Raw genomic sequence first — 22,281 nt, forward strand, 5'->3', positions numbered from 1 at the left:
TGAGGCAATCACAAACCAATAGTGAAGTAACTTCTATTTGAAGCACATGTCCCATCTCCCCCATCTCTATGATATGCCACTGAGGCTAAAAACAGAAAACTTGACCATATCTCGTAGGGAAATAGGAGGTGGGGCTGGTTCCAATCCTGTCTGAAGGAGAAGCAGTGAGGATTACAGGGAGGCTCTGTAGTAGCCTGGAAGTACCACACCCAACTAGAATGCAAGTAGACCACCTACCAAGCAAACACTAATTTTGAAGTTCTCAGTACACCTGGATTGGTCTGGACTTTCTCAGGTGGTTTTGGGTTTCCGTAGGAACCCACCCCAGCTTTAATAACCAAAGGACAAAATGCCATTCCCTTGATTCCCTTGTGACTTCTTTACTCTTACCACATGTACCTTCCATCCTGGGAAAACTTTAATTTCTGTTGGGTATGTGCCTAGGAGTGGAGTTGCTGGTTCATATGGTAACTTTATATTTAATCATTGGAAGAACTGCCAGACCGTGTTCCAAAGTAGCTGTACCCATTTACATTGCTGCTAGCAGTGTATGAAGGGTTCTGATTTCTCCATATCCTCAACAGCATTTGTTATCTGACGTTTTGATTCTAGCCATCATCCTGATTGTGGAGTGGTATATCATTGTAGTTTTGATTTGCATTTCTCTGCAAAAACTATACATTTCTCTCACTAATGACGTTGAGCATCTCTTCATGTGCTTATTGGACATTTGTATATCTTCCTTGGAGAAATATCTATTCAGATCCTTTGCCCATTTTTAAATTGAGTTATGTTTTTATTGATGAGTTGCAGAGTATTCTAGACACAATATCTTACAGATAAACGATTTGCAAATATTTTCTCCTGTTATGTAGGTTGTCTTTTCACTTTCTTTATTGTGTGCTTTGAACATAAAAGTCTAAGTTTACCTATTTTTCTTTTGTTGCTTTTGCTTTGGGTGTCATATCTAAGAACGCATTGCCAAATACGAGGTCATGAAGATGTAGCTGTATGTTTTCTTCTAAGCATTTTAAAGTTTTACCTCTTTCATTTTGGTCCTTGATCCATTTTGAGTTAATTCTTGTATGAGGTGTGAGATGGGGGTCCAAAATTAATTCTTTTCCATGTGATTATCTATCATTTCTTGAAAAGACTTTTCTTTTCCCATTGAATGGTCTTGGCAGGCTCTCAAAAATCAATTGACCATAATAGGTATATGGGTTTATTTCTGAATTCCCAATTCTGTTCCATAGATTTATATGTCTATCCTTATACCAGTACTACACTGTCTTGATTACTACAGCTAAGTAGACATTTTTTAAATCGAGAAGTCCTCCAATCTTGATCTTCCTTTTAAAAGACTGGTTTTGGCCATTCAGGTCTCTTGAATATCTATAGGAATTTTAGGAATTTCTGGGAAAAAAAAGCAGCTGGAATTTTTATGTGGCTTGAACTGAATCTGTAGATCAATTTGGGGATTATGGCATCTTAACAATATTAAGTCTTCAAGTTCATGAACATGGGGCATCTTCCCATTTATTGAGATCTTTATTTTCTTTTAACAATGTTTTGTACTTTCCAGTGCACCAGATTTACAGTTTTTTGGTTAAATTTATTCTTGAACATTTTGTTCTTTTAAATGCTCCCATAAGTGGAATTGTTCTTTCAATTTAATTTTCAGATTGCTCATTGAAAGTGTATAGAACTACAATTGATTTTTCTATAATTCTCTTGAATATGTTTTCTATATGGCTCCTGAAGCCTTGCTGATCTTGTTTATTAGTTCTAATGGTTTTTAAAAGTATTCCTTAGGATTTTCTACATACCAAGTCATGAGATACATGAAGAGAGATAGTTTTACTTCTTCCTTTCCAATCTGGTTTCCTTTTATTTTCTTGCCTGATAGTGTAGACAATGTTGACTAGAAATGGTGAGAACAGACATCTTTGTCTTGTTCTGGATGGAGGGAAAGTATCCAGATTTTCATCATTAATATGATGCAAGCTGTGGGTTTTTTACAAATGTCCCATATCAATTTGAAGAAATTCCCTTCTATTCCTAGTTACTTGAGTATTTTTATCATGAAATGGTGTTAGAGCTCATCAAAATCTTCTTCTACATCTAGTAAGATGATCACGTAGTTTTGATTTTTTTAATGTAATATGATATATTAAATGATTTTCAAATATTCAACTAATCTTGCATTCCTAGAATAACTCACTTGGTCATGGTATATAATCCTTTTCATATGTTGCTGGATTCAGTTTGCTATGTTTCACTTGGTCATGGTATATAATTCTTTTCATATGTTGCTGGATTCAGTTTGCTATGTTTTGCACCCATATTCATAAGAGAAATTGGCCTGTAGTCTTCTTTTATAATGTCCTTATCTAGTTTTTCTATCAGGATAATACTGGCCTCACCGAATGATTTGAGAAGTGTCCCCTCCTCTTCTATGTTTTGGAAGAGTTTGTGAAGAATTTATATTAATTATTTGTTAAATGTTTGGTAGAATCTGCTGGTGAAGCTACATGGCCCTGGACTTTATTTTCTTGGGAGGCTTTTAATCACAGATTCTATCTCTTTACTTGTTACAGGCCTATTCAGATTTTGTATTTCTTTTTGAGTCAGTTTTGGTAGTTTATATGTTTCTAGAAATTTGTCCATTACATATAGTGTATCTAATCTGTTGGTATACAGTTGTTCATAGTATACTCTTTAAATGCTTAAAAAATCAAAAGAAGAAGAATATTTTGTGGCATGTGAAAATCACAGTGAATGCACATTTCAGTGTTCATAAGTAAAGATTTTTTTGGACCACATACTCATACATTTATTGTCTGTGACATTTTTTGTGCTACAATGGCAGAGTTGAGTAGTTATGAGAGACCAATTGGCTTGCAAAGGCTAAAATATTACTGTCTAGTCCCTTACAGAAAATATCTACCAATCCCTGGTTGAAAATATGGGCATCAAAAAGAGCAGATTACAAGCCCCCACTCTACCACTGTGTGTGTCCTTGTTCCATTATTTACCCTAAGTGTTTCCTTATCTGCATAGTGGAGATTAAAATGGCACCTATTCCATAAGCTTTTTGGAAAGATTCAAAGAATCAATGCATATACAAAATTTTGAAGTACAATGCCTAGCACAACTGATCAATAAATGTCCATGATATTTTTCAGTATCTAGAACAGTGCCTTAGCATATAGTAAGTGCATGATAAAGACTAGCTGGGTGAATAAATAAGAGCCTTCTGTTTTATGAGAAAACATGGAGGATGACATGATAGTGGGAATAAGCAAGACACCTTCAGATGATTGTGAAAGGATCACTAGGGCAGCTTGGGGACACCGAGAGATAGGTCACAGTCTCAGAATATCCATCTATTCTATCTCAGTATAAACCAAATGATAGGAGAAGGACATAATTTTGGATGGGCTCCCCCCTTGCTCCCACCCATCACCCCTTCACCTCCATGAAAATGGTATCAATGATTGTAACTTCGAATATTATAATTAGGAATCACTCCATAAAGTTGAAAGGGTAGACTATCTATAGGCATCTAACTAAGCAGTTAGGTGAACAATTTATTCATAAAAGTGTATCTTCATCAACCATTTTCAAAACTAGCATTTATTTTTTAATGTTTCAGAAATAAGAAGTTAAGATTTGACCACCTTTTTCAGTATGACCATTGTAAGCTTCTAATTATTAAATAAATGTAAGGATTTTACTTTTATTGCTACCCATGAGAAGTTCTAATATAGATAAAATTATTGAAATTCACAAATTACCACTGGCTGGATCTTTTAAAAGCAGTTCATTATCTAACTACATTCAGATTTCACTTTTTAAAATTGCACTTCATAAACTGATATATTTATTATTCATTCATTCTCTACTGAATATCCATTCTGTGCTAGATACCAGGGTTTAGAGATAAAAAGCCCAGCCTTGCCTTCAAGTGGCTCATGGGCCAGCAGGAGACACTGACATATAACAGTCAACAGTGTCCAGCCTGATGGGTGCTGGGATGGAGGGGCCTCAGCCTTACGGATGAGTAAGAATGTTCTGAAACAGTCCAGGCACATGAGTGTGTGTATGTGTATGTGTATAAATCATTCTGCCCAGGTGTGTATAACGATATTTTTCAGACTAACCCAGAAAGCCTTAGACACATTTGCCATTTTTATTCCATTACAACTAGGCTTTTATAAGAACTAGAGTCAAGCAACTAGATTCAAAAAGAAAATAATAAAAACTCTTAAAAAAATAAAACTAACCACAGATACCTATTGTATGCATACAAGCATATATATGTTTTATATATATACACACATATATAATGCATTTATTTCAGCATTATAGAATAACTTATTATGCTGCATTTTAAATAGAAAGGAAATTCAGCAAATATATTTTTAAACTTACAGCTAAGGGGCATGGTGGTAGCCCTAGCATGGAAGCCAGTCTCATCAAACTCTCCTTTATATCCTAGAAAAGAAAATTCAGTGCATAAGAAATTTTCATGATTTATTATGGTTTTTTTTGACAACGTGGAAAAAAATTTAAATGCACATTGGAAAAACAAATCCAGCAAACCTACTCTTTACCACAATAGAAGCATATGCTGAAAGCTCTCCTTTGACATTCATCACAGAGGCCCGGTACTGAGCTGTGTCTTCAAAATCACATCTGAAAAAAAAAAACATTGTGGCAATAAATTCCCATCATAGTGACACTCCTTCTAATTAATAGCTATAATCTCAAGCAACTCCTAGCTAACATCGTACATGGCAGATCAGTGTCTAACAAAGCGTTCTTTGGAATCCTTGATATTCCCTCCGATCTAGCTAATTATGAGATTTTATACAGTCCAAATGATCCACTGCATTTTCAGGCAGCAGCACAGAATAAAAAAGGAGTAGCTGTGGTCCACTGTGAACCCCGCCAGGGTTCATTTCAAAGAATGCCAAGATGTCAACAGGCTGCAAAGCACATAAATAGAGGGAATAGTGTTGCTATAAACTTGTCTAAAGTTGTATGTCCAGGCATCTGTCTTTGTAGCAGATAATGACGCCAGGCATGCTAGATGTCCTGCCCTCAGTGATAGATTTCAGTTCTGGGACAACAGGGCACCAGAGAGTGGAAAGCATCAGTCTCTCTGTAGAGACATCCCTAGTCCCCGCCCCTATGCCTGCCCTGCCCATACACCTGATCCACGTGAGTCTAACCAGGTTCCTCATTCAAGCCTCAGTGCCTAAGCTATTTACACCTCAATTCTACTAAGGCTCAGGCCATATTTGAAGCTTTAGCCCACAACACAACAAAAGGGCAGCCATTTGGAAGTGCCTCAAAGCTATAATGCTGGAAATTAGTATGCCTTTAATAATGTAATTAGGGAGAAATGATCACACAGGGAGATGAAGAGGCTAAGATTTCAAAGGAGGTTGTTTTGTCGCTCATGATACCAGTGCCCTGTGTTCTGCATCGTTCCTTAGGGTTGGGTTTCAGTAGTACAAACTTATTTCTTTTTGAAATTTTATGGATAAGAGAACACCAGTAAGGTCAATCTAGTTGCCTTTTTCATAACTATGGGTGAGGAAAGCAACCACACAGCGCCCTGCTGTCCTAGTGGAACCACTAACTCACAGATAGGGATGTGACTTTAGGTCAGGTCAGTGCTTAGTGGGCGCCACACAGCCCCAGGGTTTGCTTTGAAGTCCCACAGCCCTCTGGGAAGAAGACTACAAACCTCGGGAGATGGGAATTACGTAAGTTTTATGTTAACATCTCAGCATTTCATGGTTTTATCTGAACAGAAAACACTGGGAACTTGTTCAGCCGTTTTCATCCATAAAACTAGGTTTGGATTTCAAAACCATCTTTGGAGACATTATAAACTTTTTAGGTCTCTGAAAATTTGATGTAGCTTCTGCTTCCAAATTTTGGTTTGCGTTTTACTCTAGCCAATGTGTGGTCCTGGTTTACCTGAAAAGGTTCATAGCACACATAGTCAATTTCCCATAGTTATGGTTGAGCTGAGGGAAAGAGCAATTTCTCCAACCCCAGGTTCTTCAGTACAACCCACCCCAATCTCCATGACTTGTATTTATTAAAAATAAATGAGTATGATGATGATGCTGATTTGGAACTCCAAAAGAAAAAGGGAAGATGATGCCTATTTTTGGAACGGATTTTCTTACCAATGTCTAAGAAAAACTCAAATATAGAAAAGAATAAAAAGGTGCAAGTTAACCCAGAACTTGCAATGTTTTATTTATTCTGAAGGGGGAAAAGAGATGTAATAAAACAAGGCATCAGTGGCTAAGAGAGATCAAATAGAGCCAAAAGGCTATTCTGGAGGCCACTTTTATGCAAGCTTCAGTTAGACAGTGCTAATTGCCATTGCTTGCTAAAGCTCAACCAACAACACTTCTGTTAATTCTTAAGAACACCTAGGGCTCAAACTGAGACTCTATAAAATTTTCATGACATAATTCGCTTTTCTGGAACCTATAATTTCCAGAGGGTTCCAAGGTCAGATAAATCCTGAAACCCAGAGGGACCAGCCTCTCCAAGGTTATTAACTAATTACACCCTCCTCACTTTTAGTATTGTCACCCTTCTCAACATGAAAAGGTCAGACCCCGTATTGCTAAAAGATCCCTATAGATTGTAAGAAGATCAAAGGAGAGGGAGGAGTTATAACACAGAAAATAGGATTTAACAAATGAGTGTGACTGCTGAATCACCACATCAACAGATATTTCTTCTAGCCTCCAGTATTTCGAGCAGCTAGAAGGAAAAATCTGAAATAGTGGAATAGGAACCCATAACAAACTCTGAAATCTGTTCTATGACTATTGTTGAAGTGTACTTTGAAAATTGTTGCTTTTACTTTATTTTCTTTGTATATATGTTATATTTCACAATAAAAATGTTTTTAATTCTTATTCTGTTGTCTTTTTATTTCTTTTTCTAAATCGATGCAAATGTACTAAGAAATGATGAATATGCAACTATGTGATGTTATTAAGAATTACTGATTGTACATGTAGATTGGAATGATTTCTAATTGTTTTGTTAATTCTTTTTTTAATTAATAAAAAAAAAATGCATTAAAAAAAAAAATGTTTTTAAAAAAGATGCAAGTTAAAGTTTTCTCATCAGCTTTGACCACACGCAAATATAAAACCACTTGGGGGGAAATGTGGGCTTGATAAGTATGAGTCATGTAGATCCTGCTGAGGTATGTCCCCAAGAGAAGAAATGTACGTGGGAGTCCCTCCTTCCCATTACACTGTGCCAGGAAGAAGAGGACAGGAGGCACCCCGCTCACCAGAGCTGCAAGGTACTTCCTTAAACCACCATCAGGCAACAAGCCCGGATGTGGATGTTCACTTACGCGTTAATCTCCAGAGTATGCATTCCATATCGACTTTCAATAATATACTTTCCTGGGTTTGCATGGACATTTATTGGCACCTGGTTTTTATACCTGTAGGACAAGGAAACAGAATGAAGTAAGCTGAAGTGCAAATAACTTTATGTACAAATACATGCACACACATCTAATTCTTGTTCTTGCAGGAAAACCTTCTGCACTATAATAAACCAGAATATAGCACTGATGCTAGCTGTAGCATCTGTTCAATGAAAGCAAATTTACAGTAAATTAAATAAAATGCACCATGAATAAACTAAAGTGTTTTCTTGATGAACATGCTTTCTCTTACTTCATAAAAATCACATTTAAAGTTGGTCACTCGCAACAATTCAGATGAATTTAATGTATATAATGTTGAGTGAGGAAAAAAAGTTGCAAAAAAAGTCATAGAATAATGATTGCATTTATATGAAATAGAAGAACAGAAAAGACTAATTCAGATTGCCAGGAATCAGGATAGTGATTTCTCCTGGGAACAAGGGGACACTAGGAGGCTTCTTGGGTACGGTTAATGCTGGTTATGCGGGTGTGTGCTGTCTACAAAAATTCACGACAGCTGTTACTTAGTTGGCATGACAGAGAGGAAGCCTTTGGTCTGCAGGTCTCCTTGTTGGCTGGCTATATAGGATCAAGGCAAAACATTTTCCTGCTGATGTTCTGGGTTGTTGCTAAAAAGAATGTCAATTAATTGAAAGGTTATTGTATTTAAGGGTTTTATTCTATGTTATAAACAAAACTGGTGCTTGCCTTGGAAGGGCTATATAATATATATCACAAAATAAAACTTCTGGCAAATAAAAGCTGAAAGATTCCCTTTTCCTGATTGCTCAGTTCCTGTCACATGGAAGCCCGTCCACAAGACCGGTGCTTCCATCTGTCTCCATAGCCTGGAGTCATCATCCCTTCAGCGATACTTTCAATAGCCAGCGGCTCCATGATGAGGCTTCTATTTTGTCTTTTTTGGGGCCCCAATGGGAGCTGGATTTCCCTTCTTTCCCTTTCAGACCCCCTATTTAATATGCACAGATAAGAAAAATCACACTGATAATCATGACAGACAGAGCACTGGGCAGGAGGCAAGCGACATTCTAGAGCTTCACATACAGATGAACAAATTCAATCCTCACAACAACTAGTAGGGCTATTCTTCACATCCTTCTCCAGATGATGTTAGAAACTAAGGCATGGATAGTTCAATGACTTGCCCAAGGTCCCCATCTAGGAATAGTAGAAGCGGGATTTGAACCTGGGCAGTCTGGCTCCTGATACATGGAATGCTTCCATTTTCCTGAATGCTCTTTGTTTCACTGCATTTTATTCCTTCTGACATTTGGAAATTATTATAAAAAGCTGTTGCGGGCAGGAAAAGTGGTAGAAAGAGAGAGAAAACAGGACAGAGAGAATGTGAATAAGAAATACAAATACTGAGAGAGAAGTTGTCGAGCTCTTGTTTCAGGTGCTACTGCTGAGAGCTGGACGGGTCTAGAAGTCAGCTCAACCCTGTGCGCTTGTTTTCCTGACCTCCAAAGGAGATGATTTCAAGGATCCCTTCCCCTTTAATGCAACTGCTGATTTTATACTGACGATGTCACTGCCATGCATAAAATCTTTCAGTGGTTTCCATTATTTTCAGGATAATAACTAAGAAATTTAGTAAGACCCTCTCTAATTTGATATCAAATTTTCTTTCCAGTTTCAGTTTTATCTTCATGCAGTTCCTTCCTCTCCCCAAATGACACACACACGCCCTATGGCCCTAAAACATGTTCATTTTCTTAACTTCTTTTAACGCATCTCTCCTTTTCTCCACCTAACAAAATTCCAACTGATCCTTGACAGTCAGCTCAAAAGCTACTTCTTCAATAAATCCCTTCATGAGGCCAGCCCTTCCAAAACATCAACTAGTTCCATATTCCTATTCCATATTATTGGCAGCCCCTTCTAACCTGAAAAAGTTAAAAGGGGCATAGCCCAAATACCCTTAAGGAGTGGGAGAAAAGTCAAAGGTGATGATGGAGTTGTACAGAGAAGGTTGGGTTTAACACATGAGTATGAGTACTAAATCATTATGCTGATATTTCTTTTAGCCTTTAGTACCTAAGAGCAGCTAGAAATAAAAACCTAAAATTGTGGAATTGTAACCCATACCAAACTCTGAAATCTGTTCTACAACTGATTGTTGCAATGTATTTTGAAATTTATTGCTTTTATGTATATACGTTATTTAAAGAGAAGGAGGAGTATAACAGAGAAGATAGGATTTAACAAATGAGTGTGAATCATTATACTGATATTTCTGTTGGTCTCCAGTGTCTTGGAGCAGCTAGAAGAAAAAACAAAAAAAATCATGGAACTGTAACCCATACCAAACTTCAAAATCTGTTCAATTACTACTAGTTAAAATGTACTTGGAAATTTATTGCTTTTTTGTATACATATTTTACAATTTAAAAAAATGAGAAACTCACACACACACACAAAATAATAAATCCTTCCCCGAAATCCTACACAATATTAACTGTTCCTGCATTTCTGTATCAATGGTGGTTCAAATTGCTAGATTATGACATTTATCAAATCATGGTTGGATTTCTATCTTTTCTACTTAGCTGCCTTGAAGATAGAGATTCTGTCTTATCCATACCCACTTTTATTCCCACTCCCAAGAAAGTACAAGAGTCTTGGGCAAATGTTAGGCATGTCGTCCTTGTTAAATTGAATTGAATATTCTACTGCTGAACTACCCTTGCACTGCCCAAACTGAATCAAGCTGAATTACTGCACTATGCAACAGTTAAACGGTAACTTCATACTTTTTTGACTGAAGGAATAGAGTTCTGACAAACATATACTTTATGATATGGATGATTTTAAATAAATAAAGGAGAATAAAGTAAGTTGAGACTCTTTGGGATCTCCACTCCCTCAGATGTAAGCTTAACAAATGTGCAGCAGGTAAAGCAGGACAACCTTCTTCCTCCCCACAGAAGACACTGCTCACTGACCATGAAGTGGTTACCTGTTAGCCCAGAAGGTCCTAAGACAGCTTCTCAGCCCAGGACTCCAGGCAGCACTATCTGATCAGTAAATAGTGGCCTGCATAAAGGAGGGGGCCTCTAAGAAGTAATCTAATTTCTAACATGACTTGTTTTGATGAATGATGGGGTTGAACCTGTTAATCAACACATTCTGTTGAGCTGGTTTAGGTAATTTCACACTTGACTCAAGAAGCTCCCTCTTGGCCAGTTCTTCCAAGTTCTGGAGTGTTTTTAGCAGTTCCTGTTAGCAGAAGAGAAATGCAACACCAAAGGCTGTGGCATGTGCTTCTTGACCAAACAACTGAGTGACACGCAATTTGGCATCTGACCAAAAATATTGTTCAGATCTCTATAAAGTTTGAGTTAAAGCAGTATTTTGCAGCTCCCAGTGTCAATTCACCCTCATGGCTTTCCAGTACTCTGTGACTTGGCCCCTGGATGCCTTTCCCCACCTAAACATCCATAACACTTCCAATGCAATCAAGTGACAAATTAAATTAGGTTAAGCTGCACCTGCACATACACACACACAGCACACACCACTCTCACTGAGCCGCTTATGGTGTTTCCTCTGGAACTCCAGATGTCAAAGCAAGGTACTCTTCTTATAGAGCACTAGACAAAGAGCGAGTCCATAAGTGAGTCAATGACATTCTTCAAGGAATTTGTAATGATGCATTTAGATTTGGAGTCACTTTAGATTGGCTATTTTCAGTATTAAGTCAGTGAAGAAAAGAAAGATTTGGGGCCTGTATATACTTACTATTTCTAGAAAATGTAATCCCATACTGGCCAGTCATCAACTAATCCCAGGGATTAATTGTCAGACATTTCTTAAATGCTTGTAAATACTCAGATGTATGCCATTTTCTTTATCATTTTCAAGCACACTCTATGAACTGTATTAATTCATGAGCTTTCTTTATACCACAAGTATTTTGAGAATGGCATTCTGCCACTCAGTGACTTTTCATTTATGTGTATAAAACATACACTTAATTTCCCATACAAATGTCAGTTTGGATATTGGGCTAATTTTGATAACACAGGGGTATGATGAAAGCTCTTTGGCAGTGTAAAGTAGGATCAAGCAAAAGGCTTGGCATTAATTTTTTTTCTATCAACAAATAATGCATGCCAAAATGATTTTTAACTTTAACATATGGGTTCCTACTCCAAATGTGATTGCTGCTTAGAATCCAACCTTATGCTTTGAATAATTCACTATTATCCACTTTAAAAACCAATTATGTGAGAAAAATCTATCACATTAAGACAGATTTTGCAATTAGGAAAACAAGAAAAATCTAAAATAAAACCCCAAATTCTCAGGTTGGGAAATAATTATAAATTATAACTAATTTTTGTTACTCATTTAAAATATAGGCTGTTTTCCTCTTTGAATAGTCATTGCTAGATTAAAATATACTGTGAATCTAATCTTGTAAATAAATTCAACCCATATGAATCTATTACGGAATTTAGAAATTTTCATAAATTGCAAAAAATAGAATAAGACTTTTCCAAATCACCAGATTCTTTCATATACTTTTCTTTGTTGGGTTTTGAATTATTATAAAACTTAATGACAAATTGCTTTAAGTATTTATTTGACACTGATTTTAGGGTCGATATAAAGAATTCAAAACACGTATTTTGAACTCCTTGTTTGAGGATCTAGCCAGTAGTCAATATGTTGATCTGAAAACGTGTGTTGAAAACATGAACGAGTTGACACTGCTCACTAATATTAACACCACACTTCATTCCAGTGAGTTTGCACAAATCTGTCTGCAGACTGCAACCAAGATTTACACTATGAGAACTGACTGAGGCTTCAGTCCAGAAATGCGAGAAAATTCTGCTCTTTCAAAAAAGTATAAAATTAACATAGTTCTCTCCTTCTTTTCAAAAGAAGCTTGTTTCTTTTCTTCCATTTTATATAATTTTAAAAATTGGGGTCAAGGGTAATTCAGTGGTAGAATGTTCTCCTGCCATGCAGGAGACCTGGGTTCTATTCCTGGCCCATGCACTTCCCCATGCCACCCCCACCCCGAAAATCAACAAATAGTGCTGCAATAATGGGATAGTCACATGGAAAAAGAATGAAATGTGACTCCCACCCTACAACATACAAAAAAATTTTTTTAACTAGGTAATACACTCTTGTGGTTCAAGAACCAGATTACAGGGTCCATAGTGAACTACCTCCTTGCTTGTACTTATCTCCTTGCTATCCCCCAAGGTAACCGCTTTTCTTAGACGCTTACTTATCCTCCTGGACTTTCAAAATGTAAATAAAACAAATGCCAACATAACTTCTTTTCTCCTTCCATTTTAAACCAAAATATAGCCTATTACCTAAGACATTATATAAATAAAATCTATCAATTCAAAAAACTTTCCCACTGCTTACGTGTTTTTTCCTTATCTGTTGACAAGGCCCCCTTCCAGATGGCCACCTTTACTGTGGGCCTGCAGTAGTCCCCTCTGCCACTGAGTCTTCTGCTGAACCCAACTCACAAGGCTTCCTTCAGCCCTCCTGTATTGGGGAGTAGATCTCTGGGCCTCCGCTGTCTCTGCACCTGGCCTTAATGAATGATGTGTGCTCAGCCCCTCAGTACTCTCAGAGTAAACCCTGAGTTCCGTTCAGATAGATTTGGTCAGCGATGCAGGATTGGTGAGGAGCAGGTACTGTGGGCTTGTATCATTCGTTAGACCTTAGGGACTTCAGTGACCTGAGGATGCCTAGTAGAAAAGTGGTATCAAACCCTGTTTGGGAAGGGCTCTCAGGGAGGTCTATGGCCCCAGGCTCACCTGCCTTTGAAAGACATGGCCAAGGACTTAAGTGCTAGAAGTGAAGGCAGCACAATTGAGTGAGACTTCATCAGGACTCATTCCTTTAATTAACCTCCTATTCAGGAAGAAGACACCCAAAATTCTCTCATACTGGCACTGTGTCAGGCATAGGAAGCTGCAGTAGGATACCAAAAAGGCGCAAATGTCACCAAAGTCATCACCAGCAACCTTGGTTCTTACTTGAGTTGTGGGCTCCCTGCTCATGGATTCAGGCAGGATGCTTACTAGAGATTGCATGCTCCTACCAGTGTTGCAGAATGAGGTAAGAAATCCATGAGCAATTTGCCCAGGAAGATATATATTCCCATGCAAAAGTCTATCACCGGAAGTGGATTTACCTTGAAGCTAAGGAAGCTTAGGTTCCAGGGCCTTCTCCAGCATGGATCCCTGCATGGTCCAATGCCTAATTAATATTACTAATTTCAAATTCCTTTTTTATAAAGAATTTTTATAAAATGTGCTCCCCAAAACTGTAGTGTCATGCCCCACAAAACTTGGATCTGACCTTGTTTATTGCCATGGCCAATTTTCAGTTATCTGCTAGTGATGATCTGATTCTTGCTCTCAGAAGTATGGCTGACTATTTTCTTAGCTGCCCCACGGTTCCTTGGTTTTACTATTCCTTTTTCACTCAGCTTGCACAGTGGCCGTACTTTCTGTGAAATGCTCTGACCCGTCCCTGCTGGGAAAATCTTCGAGACAGAATGGAGTTGGTACAATTGGTGCCTGGGAGCAGACTGAGGGTGAGGGGCCTTCTGCAAACACTAAAGGGGCCAGGACCTAAAGAAGTGTTGTTCCAGCAAAAGACTGGTCTCCCAATCTTTGCTGAGACAAATTTTGTCCTTGCGCCTTCGCTTTTGTTTGAAATGAGCTCTGAGGCCAAAAACTACATTTATATTCACATGTAAGTAAAATAAATATTTCAAAGCCACATGGGAAAGATTTGGAGTCAATTGTACTATTCTTAGCCTCTTTAGTGAGGATAACTGAAAATTGACTGGATTTCTATTTTTGAATTTTACTGGAGGTCTGTGTTGACAGCTTGATCACCTCATATTTTTCTAGGGAGTCTTTTATCAATTTGGTTTTCAATCACTCCTTTTACAGGCCAAAAATGCAATGTAAGGATTTGAATCTCCAAGGTTGAGCTCTGCTTTGCTAAAGTCATATCATTCTGCCTGGACATCACATAAATGGTATGTATCCAGGTTTTCATTCTCGTTGCTGTGTATTTGAGAGAATAAATAAATAATTAAGAAATTTCTTTTTATCTCCCAGAGATTATTTTTTCTTTTGAAAATCATCTTTAGCTCTAATTTTTAAAAATCAGGAAAACAAAGACAGAGCACTGTGTAATAAACATGTCTACTTGACTAAGAATTCAAGTATTCTTTTTTTTTCCTATGCTGTATGGTGGGGTCACTTTTCATTATTTTTTCCATGTGATATCCGGTTATTACAGCACCATTTGTTGAAATTTTTTGTTTGCTTTTGTTTGTTTTGCTTGTTTGTTTTTTTAGGGGGAAGTGCACGGACTGGGAATTGAACCCAGGTTGCCCACAAGGCAGGTGCGAATTCTACCACTGGACTACCCTTGCGCTCGCTCCCCCAGTTACTCATTTTTATTAGGATATTTTAATCCAAGAAAGAAGAGGAATTTTTACTGATGAAACAGTATTTCTTACAGCAGAAAATTTGTTCTTCTCCATGGATTTCTATAGGAAAATTTGGGCTTTTTTTTAATGAGGAAGTAGTCTGTTTTTCAAGGAGAAATGTCCCTATAATAGGCCAAATTGTGAAACTCTCTCTAGCCAAGAGTAGAGCGAAGGCCAATTGATTCCTAACTTGTCATAACATTCTTTTATATTTTACTGCTTGTAAACTGACTTCTAAAAACTTCATTTTCATTGAAATATGTTCCTATATTTCTCATCTTTCTTTACTATAAATTATTGGCCTTGATAATTCAAAGCCAGCTTTGGTTTTCGCACTCAAGAATCCCGAAAAGAGTTTATACACAGAAAAGTTATAAGTAAATACAAAATTATCAAAGGCAGATTGATATCACAGCTGAATTTTTAAAAAAGCAACACGAGCTTCTTAAGAATAACCTTAGGTGATTAAATGAGCCTATCTTGTCATCTACCACCATTTTAGTGCTAGCCAGAGTCTGACCAACAGTAGAAATAACACAAGAGAAGGGAAGACAATGAACGGGCCCTGTAGGTGATGGTGTCATTTTACGTACTCCTTATTCTGTGACAGAGAATGCATTTACCTCTTCTCTTGAGCATAAGGGGCATGTAAAACACTTGGTTTAGAGAATAAAATGATCAGTGCCTCTTTCAACTAGCTCAATCACCTTGAACATCCTGAAATAGACGTTCATGATACATGACAGGACATTCTGAATTCAGGGATCACAAAGTCACTTGCAATTGCAAAAGAATGTATGATGGCAGGAGAAAGGGGATTTTTATCCATTATGGAAAGAAAATTTCTTGGGGTCCCAAGTTGGGAATTATCTGCCATCCAATGACGCTCTTTTGTTTGGCTTCAAAAAGCACATTGAGGCCTCAGCTCATATCAGGAGATGGGAGCCTTCTGGGTTTTCAGTTATTTTTTAAAAAGGCAGCATTGCTCCTGGTCACAAAATGCTACTTATATTGTAAAGTTCACTGGTGGAAGCAAATTTTTATTCACTATTTACGGTCAGAGGAGTTACCTTCTTTGTATTTAAATACTTTGGATAAAGTTCAATACTTACATAAGATATAGACGCATTTATATAATAGGATTATTATGTTCCATAATGCATCCTAATAGGTTCAATGCCATTCTTACTTTCCATGCATAAAATATTCATCTCAGTATCTTTTTTACACTATACTGAAAATCCATACAACCTTGTAAAATGCCTCCATTGACTCTTAAGCAGTGATAATCTCGCCCATGTATGCTAGTGGCAAAATTAACTTTGTGTGAGCTATATTGTGAGCCGTTTTGATTCAGATAACATACCAGGTGAGGCGAGGTTCTGGCCATCCTGACACAGAGCAGTACAACTTGACATTCTCTTTCTCCCACACAGTGTGGGATCGAGGTTTGATGACAAAGTCAGGGGCATGAAGAAGATGGTCTTCATTTAACTTTCTTTGAAACGCCTGGGTTTCTTCCAACTGAAAAAATAAAACATATCAAAAACACGACTAAATCAAAGTAAAACAAGTGCAACCCCAAATTATTATTTTTTCCATACAGAGCCTTATTTTTGTGTTTCGATAAAATGCATTCCTTCCTCCTCTCCATTCCCCCTTTTTAACCAGTTCTGTTTATTTAACTTTTAACATTCTCAGGTTGAGCAACATATTTTACTTCCCTAAGGTGGATCTCTTAAGGTTCTTTAAATCGTACTCCAGGAACTTAAAACTATTAGGTTTGCCTTTCTTTGGCCTATACATTTTAACATCTTTTCACATTTTCTTTTGCTTGTTTTTCTCTAACACCACCTATTTCTTGATTTAAAACAAAAAGATCTATATCATCACAGCTTATATAGGACTTGTTACATGCATCTCACTTTTGTAAGTTATATTAGATTGTCTTTTCTTAACTGTTTTTCTCAGCGACAAACGTTCTGCCTTTTCTCGAATTGCAACCTTCCTCGACTTCTTCTCGAACGTTTCCTCCTGTTGAAGAGTGGACGTGGACCGTTTGGATGTCACAGAGTGTTTGGACGCTTTAGATTGTTTGGATATCGCGGACTGTTTGGATGTTGCCATTTCTTCAACACTAGCAAGACGATTCTTCTGGGCTATATATGCAGCAGCTTCCTTAATTCTTTCTTCTTCTGTATCTGTAGTTCCAGCAACATGCACTTGGCTAAAACATAACAGCAAAATAAAGACATGGTGGATGGCAGTGATATGGTTGCCTAATATTACTAAATTCAAAATAGCAGAATTCAAGCAGAGGCCTTTGTCCAAAGAAAACCTGACCTAGAAAATCTTGACAAATCGGGAGAGTTAGCGCTTCACATTACAATAGCTCAATAGCTATCTTCACCTAACAAATGACGACAATGATGATAATGACAAAAATGACACGTACTGTTTTTGGATGTTACCTTGTTTAATAGTCTAATACCCCTATGAGGTCATATATCTCATTTCTATTTTAGATCTATGGTAACAGAGAAATCTAAAATCTATGGTTCAGAGAATTTGTCCAAGGTCATTGTGCTGGTTTGCTTAATGCATTTAAATATGATTTAGTTTACAAGAAAGATTAAAGTTATGATTACCTTTCCAGAAAAGATTATATTGTAAAATGAGATACAGTTAGTGCGCTTTAAGCCTGAGCTACTGATCTATGACTATGAGCTTGACCTGTATGCAATAACCCAACCGATGAAAGTCTTTGCTCAGAGCTGTTGCATATAAAAAGAAATCCTAAATTTATATGAGATCCTTACACACCTTCAGTGTTTCTTTTTAGAATAACAAAGGTTGTGTGCGTTATATGTGTGCATATATGCTATATGTGTATACTCAATATGGAAAAATTCATTTGTGCTTACACATAATCCTAAGAAAAAGAAATGGTTAAACTCACAATCAAAGTGGTGACATTTACAAAAGTGACTTGTTTTTATTCATAACTGATGATGATGGCACATGGAAGGTAGGAGGAGATATTCAAAAGTGTCCCCTAAAGTAGTAATTTATGATAGAATTTGTGTTGTGGTCTGTTAATGTTGTTAAAAATATTTGGATTATTTTTCATCTCATCCTATACCTTTGCTGCAAACCCTGCATTAATTATCTCAGTAAGGGAGTGTACTGATTATACTGAAGAGTCTCTTGAAATTCTGAGTCTCCTCAGAACTCTTAAAGCAAAATTGAACAATTGCTTTCTTTAGAGAATGATTATTTCAAAATTTAAGCTAATATTGCTATTATATTTGCAAACTCCTGCCACCTGAGGAATAGGATAAAGCATTTCCCCCAAGTTTGGAATTTCTCATGGAATGTTACTAGAAAAGTTGATCAACAAGTTCATTCAGCTTTGTTTCTTCTTAAACTTAGTGAGTGAATTCTCTTTCTCCTTTTCTCTATTTCTTCAAATATTAATAAGGAAATGCTGACAAAGTCAGTAAGATGCCCACTATTTAATTTAGTAAAAAAAAAAAGGAAGATGGAAGATAATCTTTTACTGTTTTGAATGAGATAGGAAATGAATGAATTATTAATAAGAGAACAAAACAAATCATCATGAGAATTTGTCTGGGATTCTCCATAGAGGTCAAAATACAAGTAGAGAGTGATTTGATATGAGCTTTGGACTATGATTCAATGTGTATAAAAATTAATCATATTCAATGTTAGTGTTGCCCTGAGCTATGACAACCATAATTAAGAGATTAAGTCTAAGATCATATTACTTCTAATTGTAGACAAGTTGGCATAACTCTAGAGGAAAGGATAGATTCGTAGCCTCCTTGTCTTTTTCATTTACAAATAAACTGAACCTCAAAAACACTGTAATGATTTCACATAAGAACTTGAATATACTTTTTAAAAATATTTGCTTGACCCAGGATAGCAGGGCTATTCTCCTTTTTTTTTTTTTTTCGACAAGAGATAATCTTTTATCTGTAAAGGGCTATTCTCCTTTAAGTAAATATAAGTGGATGACAGTAATAACTCTTCTATAATCTGAGCAAAAGGGCAAGACCATGACATAAACATGTTGACAAAAGGTATTACTACAAACTAAAAATAAATTAAAACCTCCCTAATATTCTATCTTTGATGGTTTTGACTCAAAACCTATTGCTAGCAATGTTAGTTTCTTTCTCATCTTTTTAGATTGTTAATATTGTCAATAGCATTGTGGAGTGTTATTTTCAACACAGTAATGGAACAATTAAGATTTGATCCATAAAAAAATAAGTATCTGTAAATAAAACCTAAGAGATCCAATTTTATTCACCTTTTCTTTTATCAGAGGTTATTTTGTGAATAATCAGTTCTTGAGACTAGCCTGAAAGAGACAACATGGTTTGATGGGCAGAGAGAAAAACAGGGAGAGGAAGAAGTCTCATTTCATGCCCCACAAGGGAAGAGACATTTAAGCAAATGCTAAATTGATGGGGTATTTACATAACATTTTTTAACAGTGGGGAAAAGAGCAGAAAAAAGTAATATTTTCCTTCTCTAGCCTTGCCATCTCCCATAAGAGGCGAATGTGAATGTATATTAAACTAAGCTGGTGAAGAGTATAGATTTGGGCCATTGTGCTTAGAAATACAAAGTTTTTCTGGAGAGTTTATTTTAAAAAATCAGAGATTTCAAACATAGCAAATAAAAAGATAACAACAGAATATTCTTTACCTTTACCTCCTTAAATTGGTCTCAGAGCAGTTATGACACTAGCTTCTGAAACAATTCTACAAGGAGCCATCAGAGAGCAACAGAAAGAAACATATGGCCCAAAAGAAATAGGTCACCAAAAATCACCACATTATTTCCTAGTGACTCTCAGTCAGGATCTACTTTTCCATGGCACTTTCTAACAGTATGAGAAAATAAGCTCATTTTGAGCATCTTCTTGACTATGAGAATAATTCTCCATTCAAAGGAAAAAAATCAGGTGGGACCAGAAAGCTCCTATTAAACTTCAATCGTGGTGTCTCTGACAAGTTTCCTTTCAACATTCCTTTCAGTACCATTAGCATTCAAGAACAAACGTCTATATCACAAACAGAGAAAACTGGCATCACATAGATCTGTAATGCAGTGATTCTTTCATTTGAAGTTTGCCTCAAAATAAATAGTGATCTATTTTCCCTTAAGCAAAAATAAGGTAGGCAATCAGATTATGAAGCAATTCTTTTACTTTGTTGTGACATAGAAGATTTTTTCTTCTTAATGAATAATAATTAAAAGCACATTGGCAACCAAGATATTTCCCATCTACCTAAACATATCAGTTGCTATTTTTCAGTTCACCCAACATTTTACAGTTTGGAATCTTTCTTTCTCCTCTATCTATAGTAACTGTGTGTAATTTTCAATCACTAGCATCTGAGAGCTCTACTTCCAATTTCACCTGGTTACATAAGTAGGATTAAGTGTCTAATCTCTTTTGCAATGCTGTGGCCTTTCTACGTGATGAGAGAGATTTCTGGCAGGATCCCTTTTCCTAACCAACACGTCTCTCTCAGTTCAGGGCTCCAAGTTTCCTCAACCTAAAGTCAGTAGCACAGAGTCCAGCACATTTAACCCCACTTTCCACTAGTCAAAAACAGAGGCATAAGCACACCCACCGTCCTGAGAGAATGGGCACCATGTAGTCGCTTGGCAGGTTCTCCTTCTCCTCTCCAGATAGAAGGCTCTGCTTGGCTCTCTTTTGCTTGGAGCTTAACTTGGATGAATAATCTTCTAACTCCAGACTGGAATCTGTAAGTCTAAAATAAAACCCCTAACTTCAGACAAAAACAAAAATAATGAATTTTAAATATTGAAAATGAGGTTGCAACTTGAAAAAGGTTTCCCAGAATCCTGATCCCTAAAGTTACAACTGTCTTCTCTGTCTAGAATTAAAGTGGTGTCAGAAAGACCTCAGATAATGCACTCTATGCAGGCATAAAAAAAAAATAGGTCTATAAACATTTCATGACTTTTTTTTGTCCCCAAGTTTTAAGAGAAAATAACACTGCTTTTTCAGAACAGTTCGAATATCCCTGGTTCCTAAACTAAAGTTCAAACTCCCAGCAGTCTATATAAATGGTGTTGATAGGTTATATATCCAGATCCCTTCACGGGATTATTAAGAATGCAGAGTTTTATGGATAGAGGTCCAAGATTCTGCATATTTAAAAGGGAGCCCCATGATTCTGATGCATAAACCCTAGTTTCACACTTTGAGACACATTATGTACTGTAAATAGACTCCTCCATTTGAAGGAACAATGGGCTTATATCAAACAAGAGAATTAAAGTACTTTATGTGAACACAGATGGTTAGGAGAGCCACAGAACTACAGGTGTTAGATAAAGAACTCTTTGGCTAGTTCTGTTGTACATACATGTATGTTGTACATACCATGAGATAATGTTCCAATAATATCAGAAGACTTACTAGTGGGACAGAAAACACAAGAGCAGAGAGAACACCTAGAGAACAAAGGCTGACAAAGCTTGAGCTGGTTTGGAACTGTTATGACCCCAGAAAAGCTATGTTCTTATAATCCAGTATTGTGGAGGCAGCCATATTGTTGGGTGCGTCCTTTCGATTAGGCTGTTTCATGGAGATGTGACTCTACCCATGCAAGGTGGATCTTAATCCTTTACTAGAGTCGTTTAAGAGAACCCACGGAGGGAGAAAGCTCAGAAAGAAAATGCCCCAGGAGAATTCAGAAGGACCCACAGGATCTTACACAGACATTCTGAAACCAACTCTGGAAAGGAGGGCCAGCAGACATCGCCATGTACCTTCCCATGTGACAGAGTAACCCAGATGCCACTGGTCTTTCTTCAGTGAAGGTACCCTTCTGTTCTGTTGCTGCTTTACTTTAGATACTTTTATGGCCTTAGCACTGTAAATCTGTAACCAAATAAATCCTCTTTGAAAAAGCCAATACATTTCTGGTATATTGCATTCCAGCAGCTTTAACAAACCAAAATAGAGTTAAAAGCAAAGTCTTAATCTAAATTTCTTGACTTTAAATGCTTTTTCATACAAACATACAATTTTGTATAATTTCAGGGATTCAGGCACTCATGGAAAGCCATCTGACAACTCTGGGTTCAAAATCCCTGCACCAAAAGATGCCAACAATCGGGGAAACTGGGTGTGGGCTGTACAGGAACTCGCTGTGCTAGACTTTAAACTTTTTTGGTTAAATCTAAAGCTATTCTGAAATTA

At 36.9% G+C, this 22,281-nt stretch overlaps 1 protein-coding gene across 3 annotated transcripts in view; it reads right to left on the reverse strand.

Moving 5' to 3' along the window:
- Positions 1 to 22,281, reverse strand: part of MYOM1 (myomesin 1) — a 190,403-nt gene that overhangs the window by 104,197 nt on the left and 63,925 nt on the right. For all 3 annotated transcript variants that reach the window (XM_077135888.1, XM_077135886.1, XM_077135887.1), the window contains 6 exons: positions 20,681 to 20,821; positions 16,965 to 17,232; positions 16,372 to 16,529; positions 7,412 to 7,504; positions 4,610 to 4,698; positions 4,435 to 4,497 (listed from right to left, as the gene is read on the reverse strand). In XM_077135888.1, coding sequence (XP_076992003.1) covers positions 4,435 to 4,497; positions 4,610 to 4,698; positions 7,412 to 7,504; positions 16,372 to 16,529; positions 16,965 to 17,232; positions 20,681 to 20,821 — 812 coding nt within the window. The remainder of the gene's footprint in view (positions 1 to 4,434; positions 4,498 to 4,609; positions 4,699 to 7,411; positions 7,505 to 16,371; positions 16,530 to 16,964; positions 17,233 to 20,680; positions 20,822 to 22,281) is intronic.

This window comes from Tamandua tetradactyla, chromosome 18 (genome assembly GCF_023851605.1).
Source record: "Tamandua tetradactyla isolate mTamTet1 chromosome 18, mTamTet1.pri, whole genome shotgun sequence".
Taxonomy (NCBI): domain Eukaryota; kingdom Metazoa; phylum Chordata; class Mammalia; order Pilosa; family Myrmecophagidae; genus Tamandua; species Tamandua tetradactyla.